The sequence below is a fragment of the Canis lupus genome, chromosome 9, assembly GCF_048164855.1.
Source record: "Canis lupus baileyi chromosome 9, mCanLup2.hap1, whole genome shotgun sequence".
Classification (NCBI taxonomy): Eukaryota; Metazoa; Chordata; class Mammalia; order Carnivora; family Canidae; genus Canis; species Canis lupus.
Genome location: NC_132846.1, coordinates 42799209 through 42819302, shown reverse-complemented (window position 1 = coordinate 42819302; position 20094 = coordinate 42799209). Strand labels below are relative to the sequence as shown.

General features: G+C 40.0%; 1 protein-coding gene across 1 annotated transcript in view; it reads left to right on the top strand.

Moving 5' to 3' along the window:
- Window positions 1–20094, top strand: part of ATP6V1D (ATPase H+ transporting V1 subunit D) — a 21580-nt gene extending 1486 nt beyond the window's left edge. Inside the window, exons 2-9 of the mRNA XM_072839015.1 lie at window positions 3161–3278; window positions 12881–12960; window positions 14292–14359; window positions 15042–15086; window positions 16707–16810; window positions 17400–17466; window positions 18766–18844; window positions 19419–20094. Coding sequence (XP_072695116.1) covers window positions 3161–3278; window positions 12881–12960; window positions 14292–14359; window positions 15042–15086; window positions 16707–16810; window positions 17400–17466; window positions 18766–18844; window positions 19419–19560 — 703 coding nt within the window. The 3' untranslated portion in view covers window positions 19561–20094. The remainder of the gene's footprint in view (window positions 1–3160; window positions 3279–12880; window positions 12961–14291; window positions 14360–15041; window positions 15087–16706; window positions 16811–17399; window positions 17467–18765; window positions 18845–19418) is intronic.

Here is a 20094-nt window from a genome sequence, read left to right as displayed (position 1 = left end):
ATGAAAGAGTTCTTGGATTTTGTTTGCTTATTTTTTACTTTCACCTACTGGTTTTCTAATAGGTGTTTGTACTAGGTAGGAAGCAAGTCAGTTGTGGAGAAAAGTAGTGCCTGTAAAATAGATAAGGACCAAGGCTACCCTGGGATGGTAAGATCTGCAGAACTCCCAGTACTTGACTGACTAAAAGTCTTCCCTGAGACACCACCAAACTAGCATGGCCTAAGGCTCTGTTCTTAGAATGACTCAAGCAACCATTAAAATGCCTGCCTGAGAAAGCCCAGTGCTACCAGGAGAATTTTTTTTGTTTGTCCTGTCCAATACCTAGGATAGCCCTTGACCTCCCTTTCTTAAGGCATTTATTAAAAATAAGCTTATAATTAGGAGTCTTTTCTTTTCCATTTGAGATATGTATGTCTCTCCTACAACTCAGAAGTGTCGTTCTCAACGATCTGAAAGCCATTTCTTTGAAATGTAGTCATTGGGAAGGATGAGGCCTCTGTCTCCCAGTCTCATGGGAAGATAGAATCCTAACTTCCATGACTACCAGCTAGCAGGCACAACTAGCCAAGTGTCATTTTCAGTGATCAACCCTTTGTAATTTTTCACTTCTGTGACTCTTCTTGAGTCCACTCTAGCTCCTTTCCCTTATTCTTCCTTTAAAATGCCTAACCACTTCTGTACAAGTCAGAATGTAGTTCACCTCTTTCTCCTACTTTCAGTGATTACTAAACAAAATTTCTTTTCACCACTTTAATGTCTGGCTGTGTTTATTTTTGATGGTACTCAGAATGTTAACATATTTTTGTTTGTACTTTGAGTCTAAGAAGTGAAAATGGCCTTCTTTGGGTTCAGACAAGAAGACTAATAGGTTTATAAAAGTGAAAATTGCTACTTGAGAGCACTCAGCTTGGTGATTGAGAGGAAAATAAGGTGCAGGAAGTTACTGCTTCTCTAAATATTTTCCTCAAGACTTAACAGCAGGTATTTTGTCATGCAGTCAGATGTCTTTGATTCAGCTGAAAACAAAGTCATCATTCTAGCTGAAGGTCGAACATTTTTCCTAGAGCTGAGCAGCTCTGTTTTTTTAAAGAGCTAGGATAGAAAATACTATAGTGACCTCTGTGTCAGACAGTTCCACCATACAGTGTTACCCTGTGAAGTGGGGCTATCTCCCACTTAGGCACCAGAAAGAGCAAAACAAGGTTAGAGTGAAAGCGAAAGAGGCATGAAGGATTTGCAGTCAACAGAGGTCCCTCAGATCCAGATTCTACAACATACTAGCTGTAAACTCTTGGGCAAATCACTCTTCAAGACTCAAGAAATTTGTCTATTTCACAGAGGTGCCATTAGCTAGGAGTAAATTAAAATTAGCATGATTAATTTTATCAATTGGCTTACCTTTTTTACTGTATTGAATCTGCAGCTAGGATTTGACTTAAATTTGATCCTCCAACTCTTTGAGCCCAAATTCTGGTCATTAGTGTCAACAACATAATATGTTAAATGTACACATTGGGCTGGATAGTTCCAGCTCAGGCTAGAAGCTGAACCGGCTTCACTTAGACCTCCAGTGAGGCCAGTCAGTGCAAATTCAGCTACTGACAGTAGTTTTCAAAGAGGGAACTGTTCATCTGATGCTATTTATAAATAGGCAGTGTGGCATGTGGTTGGGATACAGTGGGCCTGGGTTTGAGCTTTAGTTTGAGTCTTGGGCAAGAAACTGGAGTCGGAAATCTGTTTCAGTCTAGTCATCATCATTGTCCCCATCCCGTGCCCCCTGTGACGGAAGAAAGTGTTTCATTTTTCTAAGCCTCATTTTCAAGATAATATTTGAAGCTTCTTTCAGCTATAGAATTGTCTGTGTAACCTTTTCCCTATGGAAAAAGATTTCAGTAAAATCTAGGAATTTACCCAAAGGTCCATTAATAAAATCTAGGAATTTACCCAAAGGTCCATTAATACATTAATACATGCTGTTTTGCGACAGATTATGGTACCAGTCATATGAAATTATATCCCCTTATACAAATACCTTAAGTATCTACATTATACAATTGATCGTTAAATCATCTTACCTACTTTTTTTTATTACTATGTTTTATCTGGCATATGGTAGTAAGAACAGAAATGTCAATTTCTGCTGTTACTTTCTTGACTTTGGTATTGGGGTTTCTGATGGGAAAAGTTTGGAATAAGGAGGTAAGGAGATTTCTGTAGTTTGTCACTACTCAAATATGTGTCATTGGTTCCTAGAGTCATTTACAAAGTAATAAAATTATTGGTGATAGGATATTGACTGGTGAGATGAAAACACTTTAAATGCCATACTTTTAATAGAAAAAGTAATTAATGGTTGTGGTATCTAATACAAAAGGTTCAAAAGATAATAAATATAGTAAAAAGTAAATAACATATTTTCACTCAATCCCATTTCTTAAAGGCAGCTGTTACCAGTTTCTGTGAATCTTTTCTAGAACTGTTCTTCGTATTTGTATAAGCATATTCATCCCTTTCTTTGCATAAGAGAATATAATATAGATTATATTGCTCTTTTAGCTTTCTCTTTTTTTTATGACTGCATATTATTTCATTGTATGATGAACCATGATTTATGGAACATTTAGCTTGTTGCCACCTTTTTGCAATTACAAGGGTGGAGTACTCATTCTTAACATTGTATATATTTTTGTGTACATATGAGAGTAGATCTGTAGGATAAATTTCGCATAGTGGAATTGTTAGTCCCGAAGGTAAGAGCATTTCAATTTTTGATATTAGTGGACAGATTTAAAAAAAAATGCTTAATACAGCTGCAATGGAAATACAGATATAAAAAAAAAAGGAAATACAGATATAATTTGAACTTGCAAATCAAATATTTTAGCTATGGTGGTATAAAATAGGACCCCTAAGAAATTGTATTATGATTTAATGTTTTTCCAGATATTGATTAAAGAATTATTTCTGTTTTAAGTAAATGAACTTATTTATGGAGCACTGAAGATGGAAATTTGCAGTGAGAAACTAATTTTGTCAGCACAAATGCTATATATTCTTATTTTCATGACATCAAAAAGTAAAGCATAACTTTAATACTTTATTGGGGAAGTATTTTTATGTTTTCTAAACAGTGGGAATAAATATTTTTAACTTTGTATAGGGCACAGACCATCATGAAGGCTCGATTAAAAGGAGCGCAAACGGGTCGAAACCTCCTGAAGAAAAAATCTGATGCCTTAACTCTTCGATTTCGACAGATCCTAAAGAAGATAATAGAGGTAGAATAAACTGTGTTTACAACAGTTGCTTATTTTAAAGATACCTAAGGAAAATCCAGCATGGCTTTTGGCATTTTAATTTTTCTTTAAGTTATTTTAATTAAAATTTTTTCCTCCAAAAGTAAAAATACCATTATGACTAACAAGCTTCAGATCATTTAATAAAATATGGACTCATTACCCTTGCCTGCAAAGCCCTACTTGATCAGATCTGGCCCCTGCCTGCCACTCTGATCTCATTTGGAGCGTTCTCCCTACCATTTTCTTTCCGAACCTTTTCATTAGTTATTTCTCCTGCCTGAAATGTTCTTTTCCAGGACTTCTTTTGACTTGCTCCTCTTGTCATTCTGGTCTCTTCAGAGAGGCCATTCCTGATCGCCCAACCTGAAGTGACCACTGTATTTACTTCTGTCACATATCTTTCTTTTTTTTTTTGTCACCTTTCTTTCTTTCTTTCTTTCTTTCTTTCTTTCTTTCTTTCTTTCTTTCTTTCTTTCTTTCTTTCTTTCTTCCTTCCTTCCTTCCTTCCTTCCTTCCTTCCTTCCTTCCTTCCTTCCTTCCTTCCTTCTTTTTCTTTTTCTTTTTCTTTTGATTTATTTATTTGTGAATGAGCGAGAAAGAGCAGGAGCATGCGCGGGGGTGGGGGTGGGGTCAGAGGCAGAAAGAGTCTTAAGCAGATTGCACTCAGCCCAGAGCTGGATGCAGGGTTCAGTCTCATGACCCTAGGTGAAACCAGTAGTCCAGTAGTCAGACACTTAACCAGTTGTGCCACCCAGGCTTCCCACATTTCCTTAGTTTTGTCATAGCACATACTACTGCATGTTTTCTTGTTTGATTGGTTGCCTCCACTAGAAAGTGTTAGTTCCATGAGAGCAGGGACTTAATCCTTTCAGCACTTAGTTCCTGTTCCCAGAACAGTGTTGGCACATAGTATGTTTCAACTCAGTACTTTTTTTTTTTTTTAAGATTTTTTATTTATTTATTCATGAGAGACACAGAGAGAGAGAGAGAGAGAGGCAGAGACACAGGCAGAAGCAGGCTCCATGCAAGGAGCCTCATGTGGGACTCAATCCCGGGTCTCCAGGATCACACCCTGGGCTGCAGGTGGCACCAAACCGCTGCGCCACCGGGCTGCCCTCAACTCAGTACTTTTTAAATAAATGATCGGTGAATACAGAAATACATTTAAAAAGTGAAGATCCCTTCTCACCCCCTACCCTTCTCTCATTTCCTAGAGATGTTCTCTGGAACACTTACAGTCTTTTTTTCATCATGGATGTTTTCAGTAACACACAGCTGTTATACATTATATAGTTCAGTTCTGCCTCTTCCCCCTGGCAGAGTATGGGTAGCTTTCTGCATCAGTACGTAGATCTGCCTCTTTCTTTATGATAGCTGCATGGAACACCATTGAATGGATAATGGGATTTAACCATTTTTCTGTTGATGGATGTTTGGTTTTACTATTTAGTGGGTGAGGGTACTTTTAATCTTCATGTATAGGTGAGTACTGACGACACGGACTCCATCTTTGGCCCTCCATCTTGTTCATGGCTGCGCTGTGACCTTCCTCAGGGCTCTGTGTTATAGGCTCCATGGAGGTTTAATGTGTGCCCTGACCAGAATGTAGGGAGGCATTGTTCTGATCCTCTCTAGAGTGGTGCGCAAGTAACTCAGGTGGGTGGCTGGCTCGCAGGAGGCCCCACTTGAGGTAACTAGGGGGGGTGGCTGGCCTGCAGGAGGTGCCACTGGAGGTAACTGATCAGAGTGGCTGGCCTGCAGGAGGCACCACTTGAGGTAGCTTTACTGTGACAGTCACACTATGCCCCTCCCTCTATAAAAGCAGGGGATTATGGGCCAGGTTTGGTGGAAGAGTAGTCTCTTGGGTGATTAGCTGGTCCAGTGCCTCCTGTGGGTAGGTTATCCTGAGTAAAATGGTGTAAATGGTTCTGGAAGACTCGTGATGTTTTTTATTCTCAGGGTGCCTTCTGAGTCTGGGGGATACTTGGCTGGCCCTTCTCCACCTTCTAAGAGGCAGCAAGCCAACCTGGAGATGAAATGAAGCCATCCAGGCCAGGCAAGGGAAGCCCAAGCTGGTGGCCACCACAGTGTGGGGAGAGGTGGCCTGGCCTACGAGTGTGGAGTTTTGGGGGAAATGCCCCAGGGGTAGTTAAGTGGCCTGCCTGAGAGGGGAAGGGAGAGGAGACTAGTGGTAGCTGGGCCCTCAGTCTGTAGGTGGTGGAGCGCCTTGAAGGAGTCGGGAGTCAGAGAAGACTGGAGAAGCGTTGGTTCTGTTAATCCGTGAACCACCTGTATCTCCCCTCAGGATGTTGTGTCTGGAGGAATCCCACAGCAGGAGGGACACTTGGGAATTCGGGCCGGCTGTGGGAGAGCGGAGAGCTTGGTTACCCACCATTGGCTGCACACTGAAGGGAGAGCTGTGATGTCTTAAAGTGGGGTCCCTAGGGTAGTGGCTCTGATGAGGCTGACTGTGTCCTACAGGAGGAAGATGATTTACAGGTGCCCTCTCTGATTGCAGCAGAGCTCCAGGCCACTTTGCCTGAGGATGAGGGAGAAGAGATTCCCACTAGTCAGGAAAGGACGGTGAGGGACTATTCTGTCTCGGACTCTCTGGATCAGGTCAACTGTGTTAGGCAGGGCTGCCACCAAGGGGTGGCAGCTTGGCTGTTACCACGGTGGGTACTGGGGAAGATGGTATCCTCTTGGAGGTCTGGGATGTCAGAAATGGCCCCAGTCACTGCTCAACCTGCCTTGCGACAAAAATTCTATGCCACAGTCCTGGGTGAGAATCTCATGCGCCTAGTTAGTTTGACTGGATAAATGTTAGAATTAAGATAACTTGGCCTAAAAGGGGGATGTTCTTTGATCTCCATGGAAGAACTACAAGTGAGTCTATGTGGACTGGTAATGAAACCTGTCATTTACACCTAGCAGTTAGAGACCTAGATAAAGAATACTCTCCTTTGGTATGGAAGGCCTTCTATTACAGTCAGCCACCAGGGCATGGTATGGGACTTAGTATCTGTCCTCGCCCCTGTGGTTAATTGGCCCATTGCGATGGTAGCTACTATGATGGCTGGCTTAAGTAAAACCAGAAGAATCTGTCATAAGGGAAATAGGTTGAAAAACGGGAAAACAAATCCTCTGGATGATAAAATGGAAGAAAGGGGGCCCATCAAGTTCTCTTAATTATGGCAAGATCTAATTTTATATAGGACCCTGAGAGAAAATAGAGACAACCCGATTTGGTTTTGCTAAGTCTATGGAAAGTGTTGCTTAAGGGAAAGCAGTTTATTCCTTTGGAAAGAAGGCTCAAAAAAACCAGGTGTGTCCCCGGGAGTTCTGCTAACAGAGGAATTTCAGGGGTGCATGCCTCTTACACCTAAAGACTAGGGGTTAGGCAGACATTGTGCTCTAGTGCATATAGTAGGGGTGACCAGAGGCTTCATGTTGAATTAACCATTTATTGGTCTCACAGTAACACACTGTATTAGCTTTAAGAGACAATGGAACTGAACGTACACTTATAGAAACCCCTTGAAATTTTGGGGAGAAATAAGGGCTGTTGATGTTTATGTGGGATAAATTATCAAGGTCCTAGAAATTAGTCTCTACCTACAGATTGGCAGGCTTCCTCCCCATTTTTTTCTAGTGCGTATTTCCTTCACTTGAATATTTTGGGCATAGATGTTCTACAGGATCTGGCTCTAATGGCAACAACAGGTTGTTTCAGGTTGCGTATCTGAGTAGTGAAACCTGTTTGGGTCATGCAAAATGGAAACCTGTACAGCTGCCTGTTTCTGGAGAGTAATAAACATAAAACAACATGAGCTACTAGAGGGGCATGTTGAAATTACTGTTATCGTTCAAGAATTAGAAAAGGCACAGGTAGGGGAATCCCTGGGTGGCTCAGCGGTTTAGCGCCTGCCTTCAGCCCAGGGTGTGATCCTGGAGTCCCGGGATCGAGTCCCACATCAGGCTCCCTGCATGGAGCCTGCTTCTCCCCCTGGCTGTGTCTCTGCCTCTCTCTCTCTCTGTCTCTCATGAATAAATAAATAGAAAATCTTTAAAAAAAAAAAAAAGAAAAGGCACAGGTAATCAGGCATACTCAGTGCTCATTCAGTAGTCAGTTTGGCCTATAATGAAATCTAACAGGGCCTGCCAAATGACGGTAGATGATGGGCAACTCAGTAAAATTACTCTGCCCATCCATGTTCATTGTGCCTATTATAACCTTATTGTTAGGGAAAAATCATGGCATCTATTAAGACTTATCATTATGTACTAGACTTATCTAATGCCTTTTCCAGAATTTATTAGGACATGAATTGCAAGATTAATTTTCCTTCATATGGAATGGGAGACAGTGGACCTTCCAGGTGTTGCCCCAAGTGTATCTTCTATCTCCATAGTCCCACAGTTTGTCACAGGTTGGTGGCCAGAGATTTGGAAAAATGGATATTGTCAGAGACAACAGTGCTTTATCATTATATAGGTGTAATGTTAACTTGTGGTGATTTTATCCTCCCTGTCTTAGTCTGGGTTAATCGGTAAAGTTCCTGGGCATCACCTGATCAAGTAAGACAAGTGTCAAGTAAGACACTCCCCAAGACTGCCAGAGACAGTCGTTAGTAAAATGCAAGCCTTCTCAATCCCTAAAATGGTAAAGGAATTACAGGCTTTTTTGATTTATTGGGTTGCTGGAGACTTTTTGTTCCGTATCTAGTGATAGAGCAGCTATTAAGACCTTTTAAATGTTTTGGTTAGGAGAGTAAGCTGATGGGATTGGGGTGCAAACCAACAAGAGGCTGTCCTTTTTTGTTTTTGTCTTTTTTTAAAAAGGTTTTACATTTTTATTAGAGCATGAGCGGTGATAGAGGAAGCAGCAGAGGGAGAGGGAAAACCAGACTCTCTATTGAGCAGGAAGCCTGATGCCAGGCTCGATCCAGGACCCTGAGATCAAACCTTAGCTGAAGGCAGATGCTTAACTGACATGCCCCAATAGGAGGCCATCTTAAAGGCAAAAATGGCAGTAAATCAATTACAGACCTTGAGAGTAGTAATGCCAGATGTGAATTGTGAATTAGTTGTAAATTCATATCTAGAGGGTTTGGCTGGGGCTTGTGGTATTGATGAAATGGAAAATGGATTCTGTTAGGATTCTAGTCTCAATTGTGGAAAGGAACAGAGCCGGGGTAGTCCCATGGAAGAACAACTATTAGCTATATATCTTGTCACTAAAACAGATGGAAGGACCAGGAGTGCTGATTTGCCTCTGATGGTATGCACCTCTTTGTGAGTAGGAGGATGAATTAAGGACTCCTTCAGCAGACCTAAGTGTGCCTCTGTCTGGGTAAGCACATAGAAATGGCATGCTTACCTACAGCGGAGGAGCTCTTGCAATACCATCTCGCTATCTCATGAGCAATACTCATTACTAGGGCCAGTCACCTCAGTCAACCCAACACAACTTCCAGAAGTCATTGACACTTTGCCTCCCTTCCCCCAAGTAAAGGGGAAGGCTCACCTCTTGCGGATACATAGTATACTGATGGCAGTTGCCAGGGAAACTTGCCTATTTGGCATTCCTCTGCTATCTGTCTGGATTCTGATGTACTTTGGTTTGAAGAAGGAACTAAACAAAGTAGTCTGTGGGCAGACTTGAGGGTGGTATGGGTTGTGTTGACATATGAGGCAGTGCCCATGGATTTGGCTTCTGACAGCTGGGCAATGTTGTAAGGGTTGACAGCATGGATGCTGTGATGGCACAAAGAAGGTTGGGGTATATTAAATAGATCTCTGTGGGGAGTAGAATTGTAGGAGTATATTTGGGAAGTATGCCCTAAGCCTGATGCAGCTGTCCAAGTATGGCATGTGTCCCTGCTCACTCCCCATCCCCAGTACCAGGCCATTATGAGGCAAATGCTCTAGCCCAGAAACCAGTCCTGCTAGAGGAAATGCTGACCCTGTGTGATGTAGAGAATGGGTCTTTCATAAATCGGGACACCAACCAAGGTCCCAGAACTACTCAGCAAATAGTAAAAAGATTAAAAAGATTATATTTGCCTTTAAAATATTCCAGTCTGTAAACTGCTGACAAGGATTGCTCTCAGTGGCACCTCAGGTAATGGCCATTGTGCCATACCCTAGGGTATATTGGGTGGCCTATGAGCCCTGTTTCTTGCTGGCTGATAAGATTACATAGGCCCTTTGGCAGTATTGGAAGGGCACAAACATAAACTGACCTGTGTGGACACTTGCACAGGACTTATCCAAGCCTTTGCCTGTAAAAGAGCTAATTAGGCTGAAGCTATAACAGATTAACAGAACTGGAGAGCATGTACAAACTCCGACTCCGATTGTGATCAAGGGATATGTTTTACTGGCCATGACATCCAAGAACGGGCAGAGGCGTGGGCTATCTTGTGGACTTCCCACCTGCCTTACAGTCTGACTGCTGCAGGTCTAACAAAGGATGAATGGACTAATAAACACATTAAAGACTGTCACTAGGCGGCTCTCTCAAAGGATGATCTCCAAGACTAACTGGTAATTCAACTTTTTAAAGCTGTGCATGCATAGCAGGACAGACATCTACGTATATGAATGCCTAACCAGCAGCACCCATGCAGCTTACAGCTCTTGGGTGCGGGTATTGTTGGGAGGTCTGAGGGCCCTTGGGGGTGGAGGAACTCCTTTTGTGGTTGTTATAAGATTTCCATCTGGTAAGGCTCTATCTAGTTCATTGGAAATTGACTTGGAATGCCTCCTCCCTGTGGCTTGGTGTCCTAATCCCTTGGGCCCAAGGCCTCACATCTAGTATTCCTAATACATTGGTCAGGGCCCAACACATGCAAATAATTGCTTCAGAATCTCTGATGCTTGGTATTAAGGTAGGGTTGTTAGTATGGATGTCTACATACAATGTAGACACATCGTCTGATGATACTAAGGGGCAAAATAAAAATGGTTTCATCTTCTAGGGAAAATACCAAAGCCAGGGATGATATTAGTTCATGGGAACTAAACCACAATTCTGTTGTTGCTGACTGAAGATTTGCCGTATCTGTTACCTATAAAACATTTCTTACCGCCCATAACCTTGCATTGTTAATGTTTCTGTTGTGTCTGGAAACATCTTGTTATAGGCCTTACATAACTGAAATTTACAGTTGCTCCAGCTGCTGGGTGTGGAAAGGACTTCTTCACTGGGTGGCTGGGGAACCATTGTTCTAAGTATTTTCTTTGGTGTTATAAGTATATTGCTGCTGTGGCATAGGGATGTCACCTGAACCACAGCACGTCACCTCCCAATACGGTGGCTGTGTGGCTGTTGTGGAAGAATGGCATGTAAAGATTATGCAGGCCGTAAAGATGTTGAGGGTAGAGTAGCAGAGTGCTGACAACACTGACTGCCTGGTTTTTCTCCTTTATCTTGTTCATGCTGCACAATGACTTCCCTTGGGGCTGCATGTTCCAGGGCCCATGGAGGTTAATGTTAGACCTGACTGGAATGTGGGAAGTGTTGTTCTCACCTTTCCTAAGTGATGCACAAGGGTGCCACTTCAGGCAACTAGTAGAGATGGCTGGCATGCAGAGAGTACCGCTTTAAGTAATACCCTTTGACCTCCCTGCCATGCCCTTTCACTCTATAAAAGTGGTTATGGTCCAGACTTGGTAGAGAACAGCGGTGGAGAGTAGCTGCATAGCTACCTGGATTGTCTTCTTTATCTCTCCCTGTTGGTAAGTTACCTAGAATAACTGTGTAAATAATATGGAGTGGTTTGTGTTGCTTTTCCGTCTCAGAGTGCCTTCTCCCTCTGGAGGACACTTTACTGTCCCTCCTCCATCTTCTAACAGTATGTGTGCTAGCATTTCTCCAGAAAGTTCTAGAATCTCAAGGATTTACTTTTTTTTTTTTTTTTTGAGAGTGAGAGAGCATGAGGGGAGGCAGGGGGGAGCAGCAGACTCCCTACTGAGCCCAAACCTGGGCTCCATCCCAGGACCCTAAGATTATGACCTGAGCCAAAGACAGACACTTAACAGACTGAGCCACCCAGGTGTCCCTATTCATTTAAATTTTTGGTGGATAACTATTCTCCAAGTTATACTAATTTATATTCTTACCAAATGATCGATGGGAAGACCTGTTCTCTCAAATTCTTCCTAACTGGTTATTAATCTTTATTTGTTGCCAGTTCGTTGGGCTAAAATTGGTATCTTTTTACTTTTTAAAAGGTGATTTATTTCAGAGAGAGCCATGGAAGGGGCAAAGGGAGAGGAGAATCTCAAGCAGATTCCATGCTCAGCATGAAGTCTGATGTGTAGGGCTTGATCTCATAATCCTGAGATTATGACCTGAGCCAAAATCACTAATAGTCGGATGCTCAACTGACTGAGCCACCCAGAGGCCCCTAAAATTAGTATCTTTTAATTTGTACTACTTTTGATTATGAGGTTGAACATCTTTTCATGTTTATGGGTTATTTGATTTTTTTGGTGACTTTTATCTTTTTGTAGAAGTTCTACAAATATTCTAGTTTATAAAATGCTAAAATATTTCCTCCTGGCTTTTAACTTCTTCAAAATGCATTTTTTATAAAGCTGACTTTTTTTTTTTTTTAGATTCTAATTTTTGTGAGAGAGAGAAAAAGAGAACGCTTGTGAGTGCGAGTATGAGTGGGGAGAGGGATAGGGAGAAGCAGACTCCCTGCTGAGCAGGGAGCCCAATGTGGTGCTCATGTGGGGCTCTATCCCAGGACCATCTGTGCCAAAGGCAGACACCTAACCAACTAAGCCACCCAGGTGCCCTAAAAAATATTTTTTATTTGGTCAATCTGTTAGTCTTTTTTTTTTAACAAGGCTTTTGGGTTATATACAATGCTTAGAAAGACTTAAAGAGATTAAGAAAATATTTTGTGTTTTATAGTTATTTTAAAAACTTTAATAACTTCTGGAGTGTGTGATGTGAGGAGGTGGGGACAAGCTCATTTTGTTATTGGCTGGCCAGTTGAATGGTCTCTTACTAAATTTCTATATAGACCTGTGACTGTTTCTGAACTCTTACATTTCATTGACTTAATTGTCCCTGTAATTGATGTATTTCCTTATTGTAACTATGTGTTCCTTTTTGGAACTATATGTTTTACATATAGTTACAACTCTGCCCACCTGCCCCAGCTCTTTTCCTTTCAGAAAGATTGGATTTTCTCAAACATTAAATATTTGGATTTATATTAAAATCACTATGCCATTAAGGTTTTGACTGCAGTGCAGTGAATTTAAGAGATTAATTTGAGCACATTAGTATGCACCCATTCAGGAATAAGATGGATCCTTCAATAAAGATTGTTTTCTGTTTCTTAATGTCTCTATTCAGATGTTTTAATTGTAAAACATGTGGTTTTGCAACACTGTTAGAGACCATAACCAAAACTGTCCAAGCAAAATTGGATGTTTTTGTTATCAAGTCAATATTTTAGACCTGGCATAAAATACTGGCTACTAAAGGAAAATGATTTTCATGTTTTTTTCCTTGTAAAAACTTTGGTTGAATAAGTTGTTGGTTTATGCTTTTCCAGACTAAAATGTTAATGGGTGAAGTGATGAGAGAAGCTGCCTTTTCACTTGCTGAGGCCAAGTTCACAGCAGGGGACTTTAGGTAAGAAGACTTAATGGGCTATTTTGAAAAAGTGCTTTTATGTTCATAATTTCACTTAAAAGCTATGCTTAATGAAAAAGCATCTAAGCATTAAAGACAAATGATGGGGTTAAAAGTATTATTATTATTACTCAATTATCACCCTAACACCAGTGTCTTTATTGTCACCCACATGTGTCTGGTTCAGAGTTGTAGGCATAGGTTACTTAACATTCTGTAGTCTGTTTTCATTTAACATTGTATCCTAAATGTCTTATTTTCATATAGTTGTATAACTTTTCTCTAGGTGTACATAATTTATTAACTGTTTCTCCTAATGGTGAACATTTGGGGTGGTTTTAGATTTTTGGATTGTTAGAAAAGATGAACATTTTCATATTTTTGTTTCTGTAGAATTACTTCTTTAGGCAAAGTTGGAGAATAGAATTGCTTTAAAGGATGTGAATTCTGCGGTTTTTGTTTACATCAATGTATGCTTTACATACAAAGCATGTAAAATGGTTTAATTTTGGCTTTACAGGGGTTTTGCCAGTTTTGTTGTATCATTTTCCCCAAATAAGCTTGTGTGGTAAACCCAGCAAGCATTGTTCATCTCCTTTTAAATTCAGTGCCTTTAAGAGGTCAAATGGCTGTTTGGGGACAGAGATGGAAATTGTTTTCAGGGCTTTTTTAAAATTTTAATCGTCTTTACCCAATGACACAATGTCTCCATTCCTAGAGTGTGTCATTCAGAAGTATTACCTAATGGGCAGGTTTTACAACCTCAGGGGGATAAGGCCTCTTGAAGAGATGGACTTTAATTTTTGCTAGTGTTGGTAGAATGGCAACTTGCATTGACTTTTCTAGCAGAGGGAGGGAATCAATAATAGTATGTAAGTGGTATGTGAATGTGTTTTAGGGTGGTTTGGTGAAAACACTTTATGATAAGAACAGGTTGGGTTGCGTACTCAGACAAAACCAGATGGAAGTTAGGTTCCAGGGTAAGGGAATTGAACCTCCTACTTAGCCAAGCTAGAAGGTTTGGACAGCAAACCTAGAAGGAAGGAGTTTTCTCTAAATTACATTAGCTGAATAAAAATCCTTAAAGTCACATCTTTGGCACCATATGCCTGACCAAAAACTCAAGCAATCCGTGTACTTTAAAATCACTTTGTTGTTTTCTTACCATTAGAGCTTTGAATATTGTTCATTGCTCTCTGAGGCCCTCCTCTGGCAGCAGTGATTTTTCTTTTTCTGGAAAGAATTCTCAAAACAGACTTGTACTACCTCACTCTTGCTGAAAATGTCGCTCTAAAATCTCAATTAAATGAAAGCCTTTTCTTTTTCTGCAGCACCACAGTTATCCAAAATGTAAATAAAGCCCAGGTGAAGATCCGAGCTAAGAAAGATAATGTAGCAGGTAACTTTTCAACTCTTTAGAATCCTTAGGAAGAAGACATTTAAAAATTAATCTGTTTATAGGCAAGATCTTCATATCCTAATTAATCTCTTCTAATTAGAACAAGTTGATTTGCTTTACATGTTAAAATCTTTGTAACTGGTTGTTTCCAGAGGAAGGGGTGGGGGGGATAAAGTTAGTTATACACGATGAATATATTCTAGAGATTGGCTGTACAGTGTAGTGCCTATAGGTAACAATGCAGTGTTGTGTATATAAAAACTCAGGATAGCTCTTGTGTTGAGTATTAATACACACACAAACAAGAAAAGGGACACAAGAAATCTTTTGGAGGTGATAGATACGTTTGATTGTGGTGATGGTATCATGGGTGTATGCAGGTATCTAAATTTATCAAAAATGCATAATTAAATATGCATTTAAAAAAATTTTACGTATGCCTCAAAGCTGAAAGGAGAAAACTGTAACAGCTAGATGTCTTATTACTCAGGGTAAGTTGATTATTAAATAGGAATGAACACTTAAGATACCAGGTTCCTTAAATTGATTCATTGAAATCAGTAAAGTTCTAGATAGTCTCTTGTCTTTTGAGTATTTGCTAAAAAAGAAACATAAGGAACAATGGTAATTAAGAAACTACTTCAGAGACATGTTTGTGAATCCACATGTTTGTTTTTAACAGGTGTTACTTTGCCAGTGTTTGAACATTACCATGAAGGGACTGACAGTAAGTGTGAAACTTTGGTAGTGCTGTCTCTGGGTTCTCTAGATTCCTCTTTATTTTTAATTTTTATATTTTTTTAAAGATTTTTATTTGAGAAGGATGTAGAGCACAAGGAGGCTCTACAGGGGGCATGGAGAGGGGCAGAGGGAGAAGAAGCAGACTCCCTGCTGAGGAGGGAGCCGGATATGGGGTACTCTCCCGGGACCCCTGAATCATGACCTGAGCCAAAGGCAGACAGACGCTTAACCAACTAAGCCACCCAGGTGCCCTCCAGATTCCTCTTTAAATGAACCTTTTTCTGGAAAATGGGTGCTAGATAGGCTTTCTTAGAGTTCAGTGGTTCCAGTGTTAGCATCCTTCTTGTACAGTTGGGAGGAATCAGTTAATAAAAGTGTTATGGCAGGAAGTCATAAAACATTGTAATGTCTTAAAATAATTTATTTCAACCTATAAATACATAAACATAGTCATTTGCCATTAAAAAAATTTAAGGCTGTGGCCTTTGAGTAGGAATCCACTAATTAGACTTCTGTGTTGTCTTTCTACATAAACTATGCCCATAATGCATTGTTCATAATTTCAGTTTGTTTCTTTAAGGTCTTAGATTCTGTGATGCAATCTGAATGCTAAATATTCCTAGATTTTATAGCTCTCAATTTTTTACAATTGTCTTAGCATTTCCTAATTTGATAGCATTTTTTGGGTAATGACATGTCTTTATTGAATCTTTCCAAAATAATTGACTTTTTTTCATAGGACCAACAATTTTTGGGACTCATTTTCCATTGGTTCACATAGAACATTTAGTGTAGCTCAAATAAAGAAATGGAGCATCCTAGAGAGTCACCTGTTAATGGAATATCATTGTACTATGGGCACCAGGCCATATGATGCCCAAGGGAATGGGGCATAGGGTGGTAAAGTGAAGGTTGGTTAAAAGCTTCACCTATAGTTATATTTAGAATAGTTTCCTTGGGAAGAAAAATATGTTCACTGTTACTCTTAACTATAGAGAACAAATGTTACCAGAGGGTAGGTGTGTGTGCGGGGGAGGGGATGGGTGAAATAGTTGATAGGGATTAAGGAGTGCACTTTGTTTTTTAATAATTTTTTTTTAGATTTTTATTTATTTATTCATGATAGACACAGATGGGGAGAGAGAGAGAGAGGCAGAGACACAGGCAGAGGGAGAAGCAGGCTTCATGGTGGGAGCCCGATGTGGGACTCGATCCTAGGACTCCAGGACTGTGCCCTGGGCCGAAGGCAGGCGCTAAACTGCTGAGCCACCCAGGCATCCCCAAGGAGTGCACTTGTAATGAGCACCAAGTATTGCATGGAGGTGTTGAATCACTATATTGAACACCTGGAACTGTTACACTGTACGTTAATTGGAATTTAAATAAAAACAAAACAAATGCTTAAAACCGCATATGAGAAAAACCAGGTATATTCATTTATCAGCATGTCCTGGGGGAGTGGGATGGGTGCTTCATGTTTGCATCTTAACAGGGTTTAGTGAATTTGTTTCTCCTTATTTGGAGAACTTCTGACTTGTTCTGGGGAAACTTATGGGGAAGATTATTTACTCTGTAATTACAAATGTTGTCTGACTGGTTCTTTCAGGTTATGAACTGACTGGTTTAGCCAGAGGTGGGGAACAATTGGCTAAATTAAAGAGGAATTATGCCAAAGCAGTGGAATTACTGGTGGAACTAGCTTCACTTCAGGTAAGTAGCAGAAGAGCCAGAGAATTCCTGCTACAGTTTGATATTTAAGAGCTATTTGGAGAAGATTCGCATCTTGAATCAGAGCATCCTTCACTTAGTGCTTTAAGCTATTTCTGATTTTATATGAAATAAGCCAGAGGGGTTTTGATTTCTGAAATGGTGACTTCGGCACCATTGTCCCCACTTACTACTAACAAAATATGTGTGTAGTAGAAGAGTTTCACTCTTTGGTAGGTGAGAATAGCAACAGCCAATACTAGATTTAATTGTAAATATAACATGGTTTATGCATGAAAGCTACTCTTTTTCCCCTTTGTGGCCAGTTAATAGAGATATATATGTAATATTATCTGATTCTCTCCCCTTGCCATTTTTATGACTTTAGGGTGAATCTGAAGTAAACAAATTATAATGGCAAGGAAATAGTGTTAGCTGTATGGAAACCTCATAAGAATTTTTTTGCTTTTTAAGCATGTCGAAAGTAGTTTTGGTTTCCAAATGTTCTCTACAAGTGCAGTCTGCGTGAAGCCAAGTGAACAGGACATGATTAGGAAGACTTCATGCTTACAGTATTGTCCTCTTATTTTAGACTTCCTTTGTTACTTTGGATGAAGCCATTAAGATAACCAACAGGCGTGTAAATGCCATTGAACACGGTGAGTGTAAGCTGTGAGGTTCTTTGTCCACTTGTCCATACCTCCACATTTGTATGGGAATCAGGCCCTGATCACGAGGTGAATAAGACCTTACCCTCTCCACAGTGGGAAGGGCAGTGTGGGTTAGTAGGAAGGGCACAGGAAGGTGTTAGTAAGTACTTAGAGTTATGTATGTGGATTTGGGGGGAGTTACACTCATAAGTTAAAAATTCTGAAGTGTTATATTTCTGGTTATGAACAAAGGACGAAACTATTTTTCAAGAGCCCTGGTGTTTTCTTTAGTTCTTTCCAATGATTCAGTAATCTTTTTGAACCAATTAAATATTTAACTTGAAATCCCTTTCCTATAGGCCTTATATCCTGCTCTTCTCCTTGATTCCTAAAAATTTTCCTATTGGATGCATTTATTTTCCATCTCTTATTTCATTATTCTGTAACTGTGTGTAGCGTTGCCACAATACTTTCTGTTCATGAAGCTCCATTTTCACTAAAGAAATATTCAATTTTATTTTATTTATTTATTTTTTTTTAAATTTTTTATTTATTTATGATAGTCATACACAGAGAGAGAGAGGCAGAGACACAGGCAGAGGGAGAAGCAGGCTCCATGCACCGGGAGCCCGATGTGGGATTCGATCCCGGGTCTCCAGGATCGCGCCCTGGGCCAAAGCAGGCGCCAAACCGCTGCGCCACCCAGGGATCCCGAAATATTCAATTTTAAAGTAAAGGAACAAATTTTGAACAGTAGAGACGTTATTTTGCTGTTAAGGAGGAAATTATCTCATTTTTAAAAACTCAATACACCTTTCCTGACCAGCTGCTAATGCCAGGCCTTGTAAATGGAATTCCAAGCCAAACAAAGTGGATAAAGTAATGGTTCCAACTCTTAGCAAGTTTACATTTTAGAAGCAGATAGGCAAATTCTGTGTAAAGTAGCACCTTATGATTAACCTAAAACTCAACTTAGTCCCACTGCCTGATCTACCTTTTCACAGTGGATTGAATTTATGTTTAAAGTAACATCTGTGTGGTTCAGTGTTACATATTCATATAAATTCAGTATATTCACTGTTGTATATATTGTGGTCCAAAGTTATCTGTCCATAGAAAGGATGCTAAGGGCATATACCGAAATAGTTATTTTAGGGTGGATGGATACTTTATTTTTTCTTTTTGTTTTCTACGTTTTTGCATTGTAAATGTATATTAATTTTACAATTAGAAAAAATCTACAGATGAACATTGGCAATTTGAAAAAAACGGTTGAAGTTCTCACATACATATTTTTTTAAACCCTAGTCATCATTCCCCGGATCGAACGTACCCTTGCTTATATCATCACAGAGCTGGATGAGAGAGAGCGAGAAGAATTCTATAGGTTTGTTGAAATTGGCAGTTACTGATCATTTTTTGTTTTTCATATCCCAAAGGCTTAATTTGTTGAGACTGTTGGCTTATGTTCTTTAGAATTAGCACAGCCTGTATTTTATTCTGATAAATGAAAGCAAGACATAATATTGGCAAAGGCTGTGGAGACTATGCCATGTTTTGCACATATTTAAAACAGGACATCTCCAAAAAGGCCCTTAGGAGAAACTATTCATAGACTTGGTTAATCTTTGAAATAGTAATTTGGATCGGGTAAACTGGAATTTGTCAATCAATGAATATGTATTGCATGATGAACATGTTCTAGGAGAAAGTATAAAGTACTTGGGGGGCATTACATAATAATATAAATCATACCATTAGAGAATTAGCCAGTACTCCGAGAAATGATGCATGTATATGAATTGGTTATGAACAGGGCTGGTAGGGGCAACAGATACTAAATAGGTAGTATATGGAGGTTAGCATTTGTAGGTGTTTATTACCCTCTTTATAAAACTAGCAGAAATCAAATCTACTTAGAACTGGAAGTGTTCAGAAAATTCCCTCCTTTTGTTTTACAGGTTAAAGAAAATACAGGAGAAGAAAAAGATTCTCAAGGAAAAATCGGAGAAGGACTTGGAACAACGGAGGGCAGCTGGAGAAGTGATGGAGCCTGCTAATCTTTTGGCTGAAGAGAAGGATGAGGATCTTCTGTTTGAATAATCTTTCCTGCTCTGGTTCTTTCATAAGCTCTAACATGGCACCATTGTAATTCACGGTGTGTAGGTTTGGTATGTGTGGCTATTTATTTTTTGGCCTAAGAATTTCACTGGTAAAATTTCCTTGGATATTGGTTATGGGACTACATTTGCAAACTCATAATTCAGCAAACATTTATCTCATGAGATTTGTAGAGCCTGCCCAGGAACCTGTAGAATTTATTCTGCAGAAGCAGTACCCTACTCCATTTATATCTGTTAAAGTGCTCTGCTTCCCAAGCATATTAGGAAATTCCCGTTAGGAAGCCACAGTGGCCTCAGGCCAGCTGTCACTGTAGCACTGGTTGTTCCTACCCTGCTCCAGCACCTTGGCACTGTCCTCAGATTGCTGCAGCTGCCCTGTGTAACCCTGGTGCTTCTCTCAAGCTTTATGAAACCCTATTTTTCCTTGCATGACAGGTCTCTGTCCTGTCTGTCATGGGAGTTCTGCCAATTTTAATGTGATTATGGTATAAACAGTAAAATGATTTAAAAATGA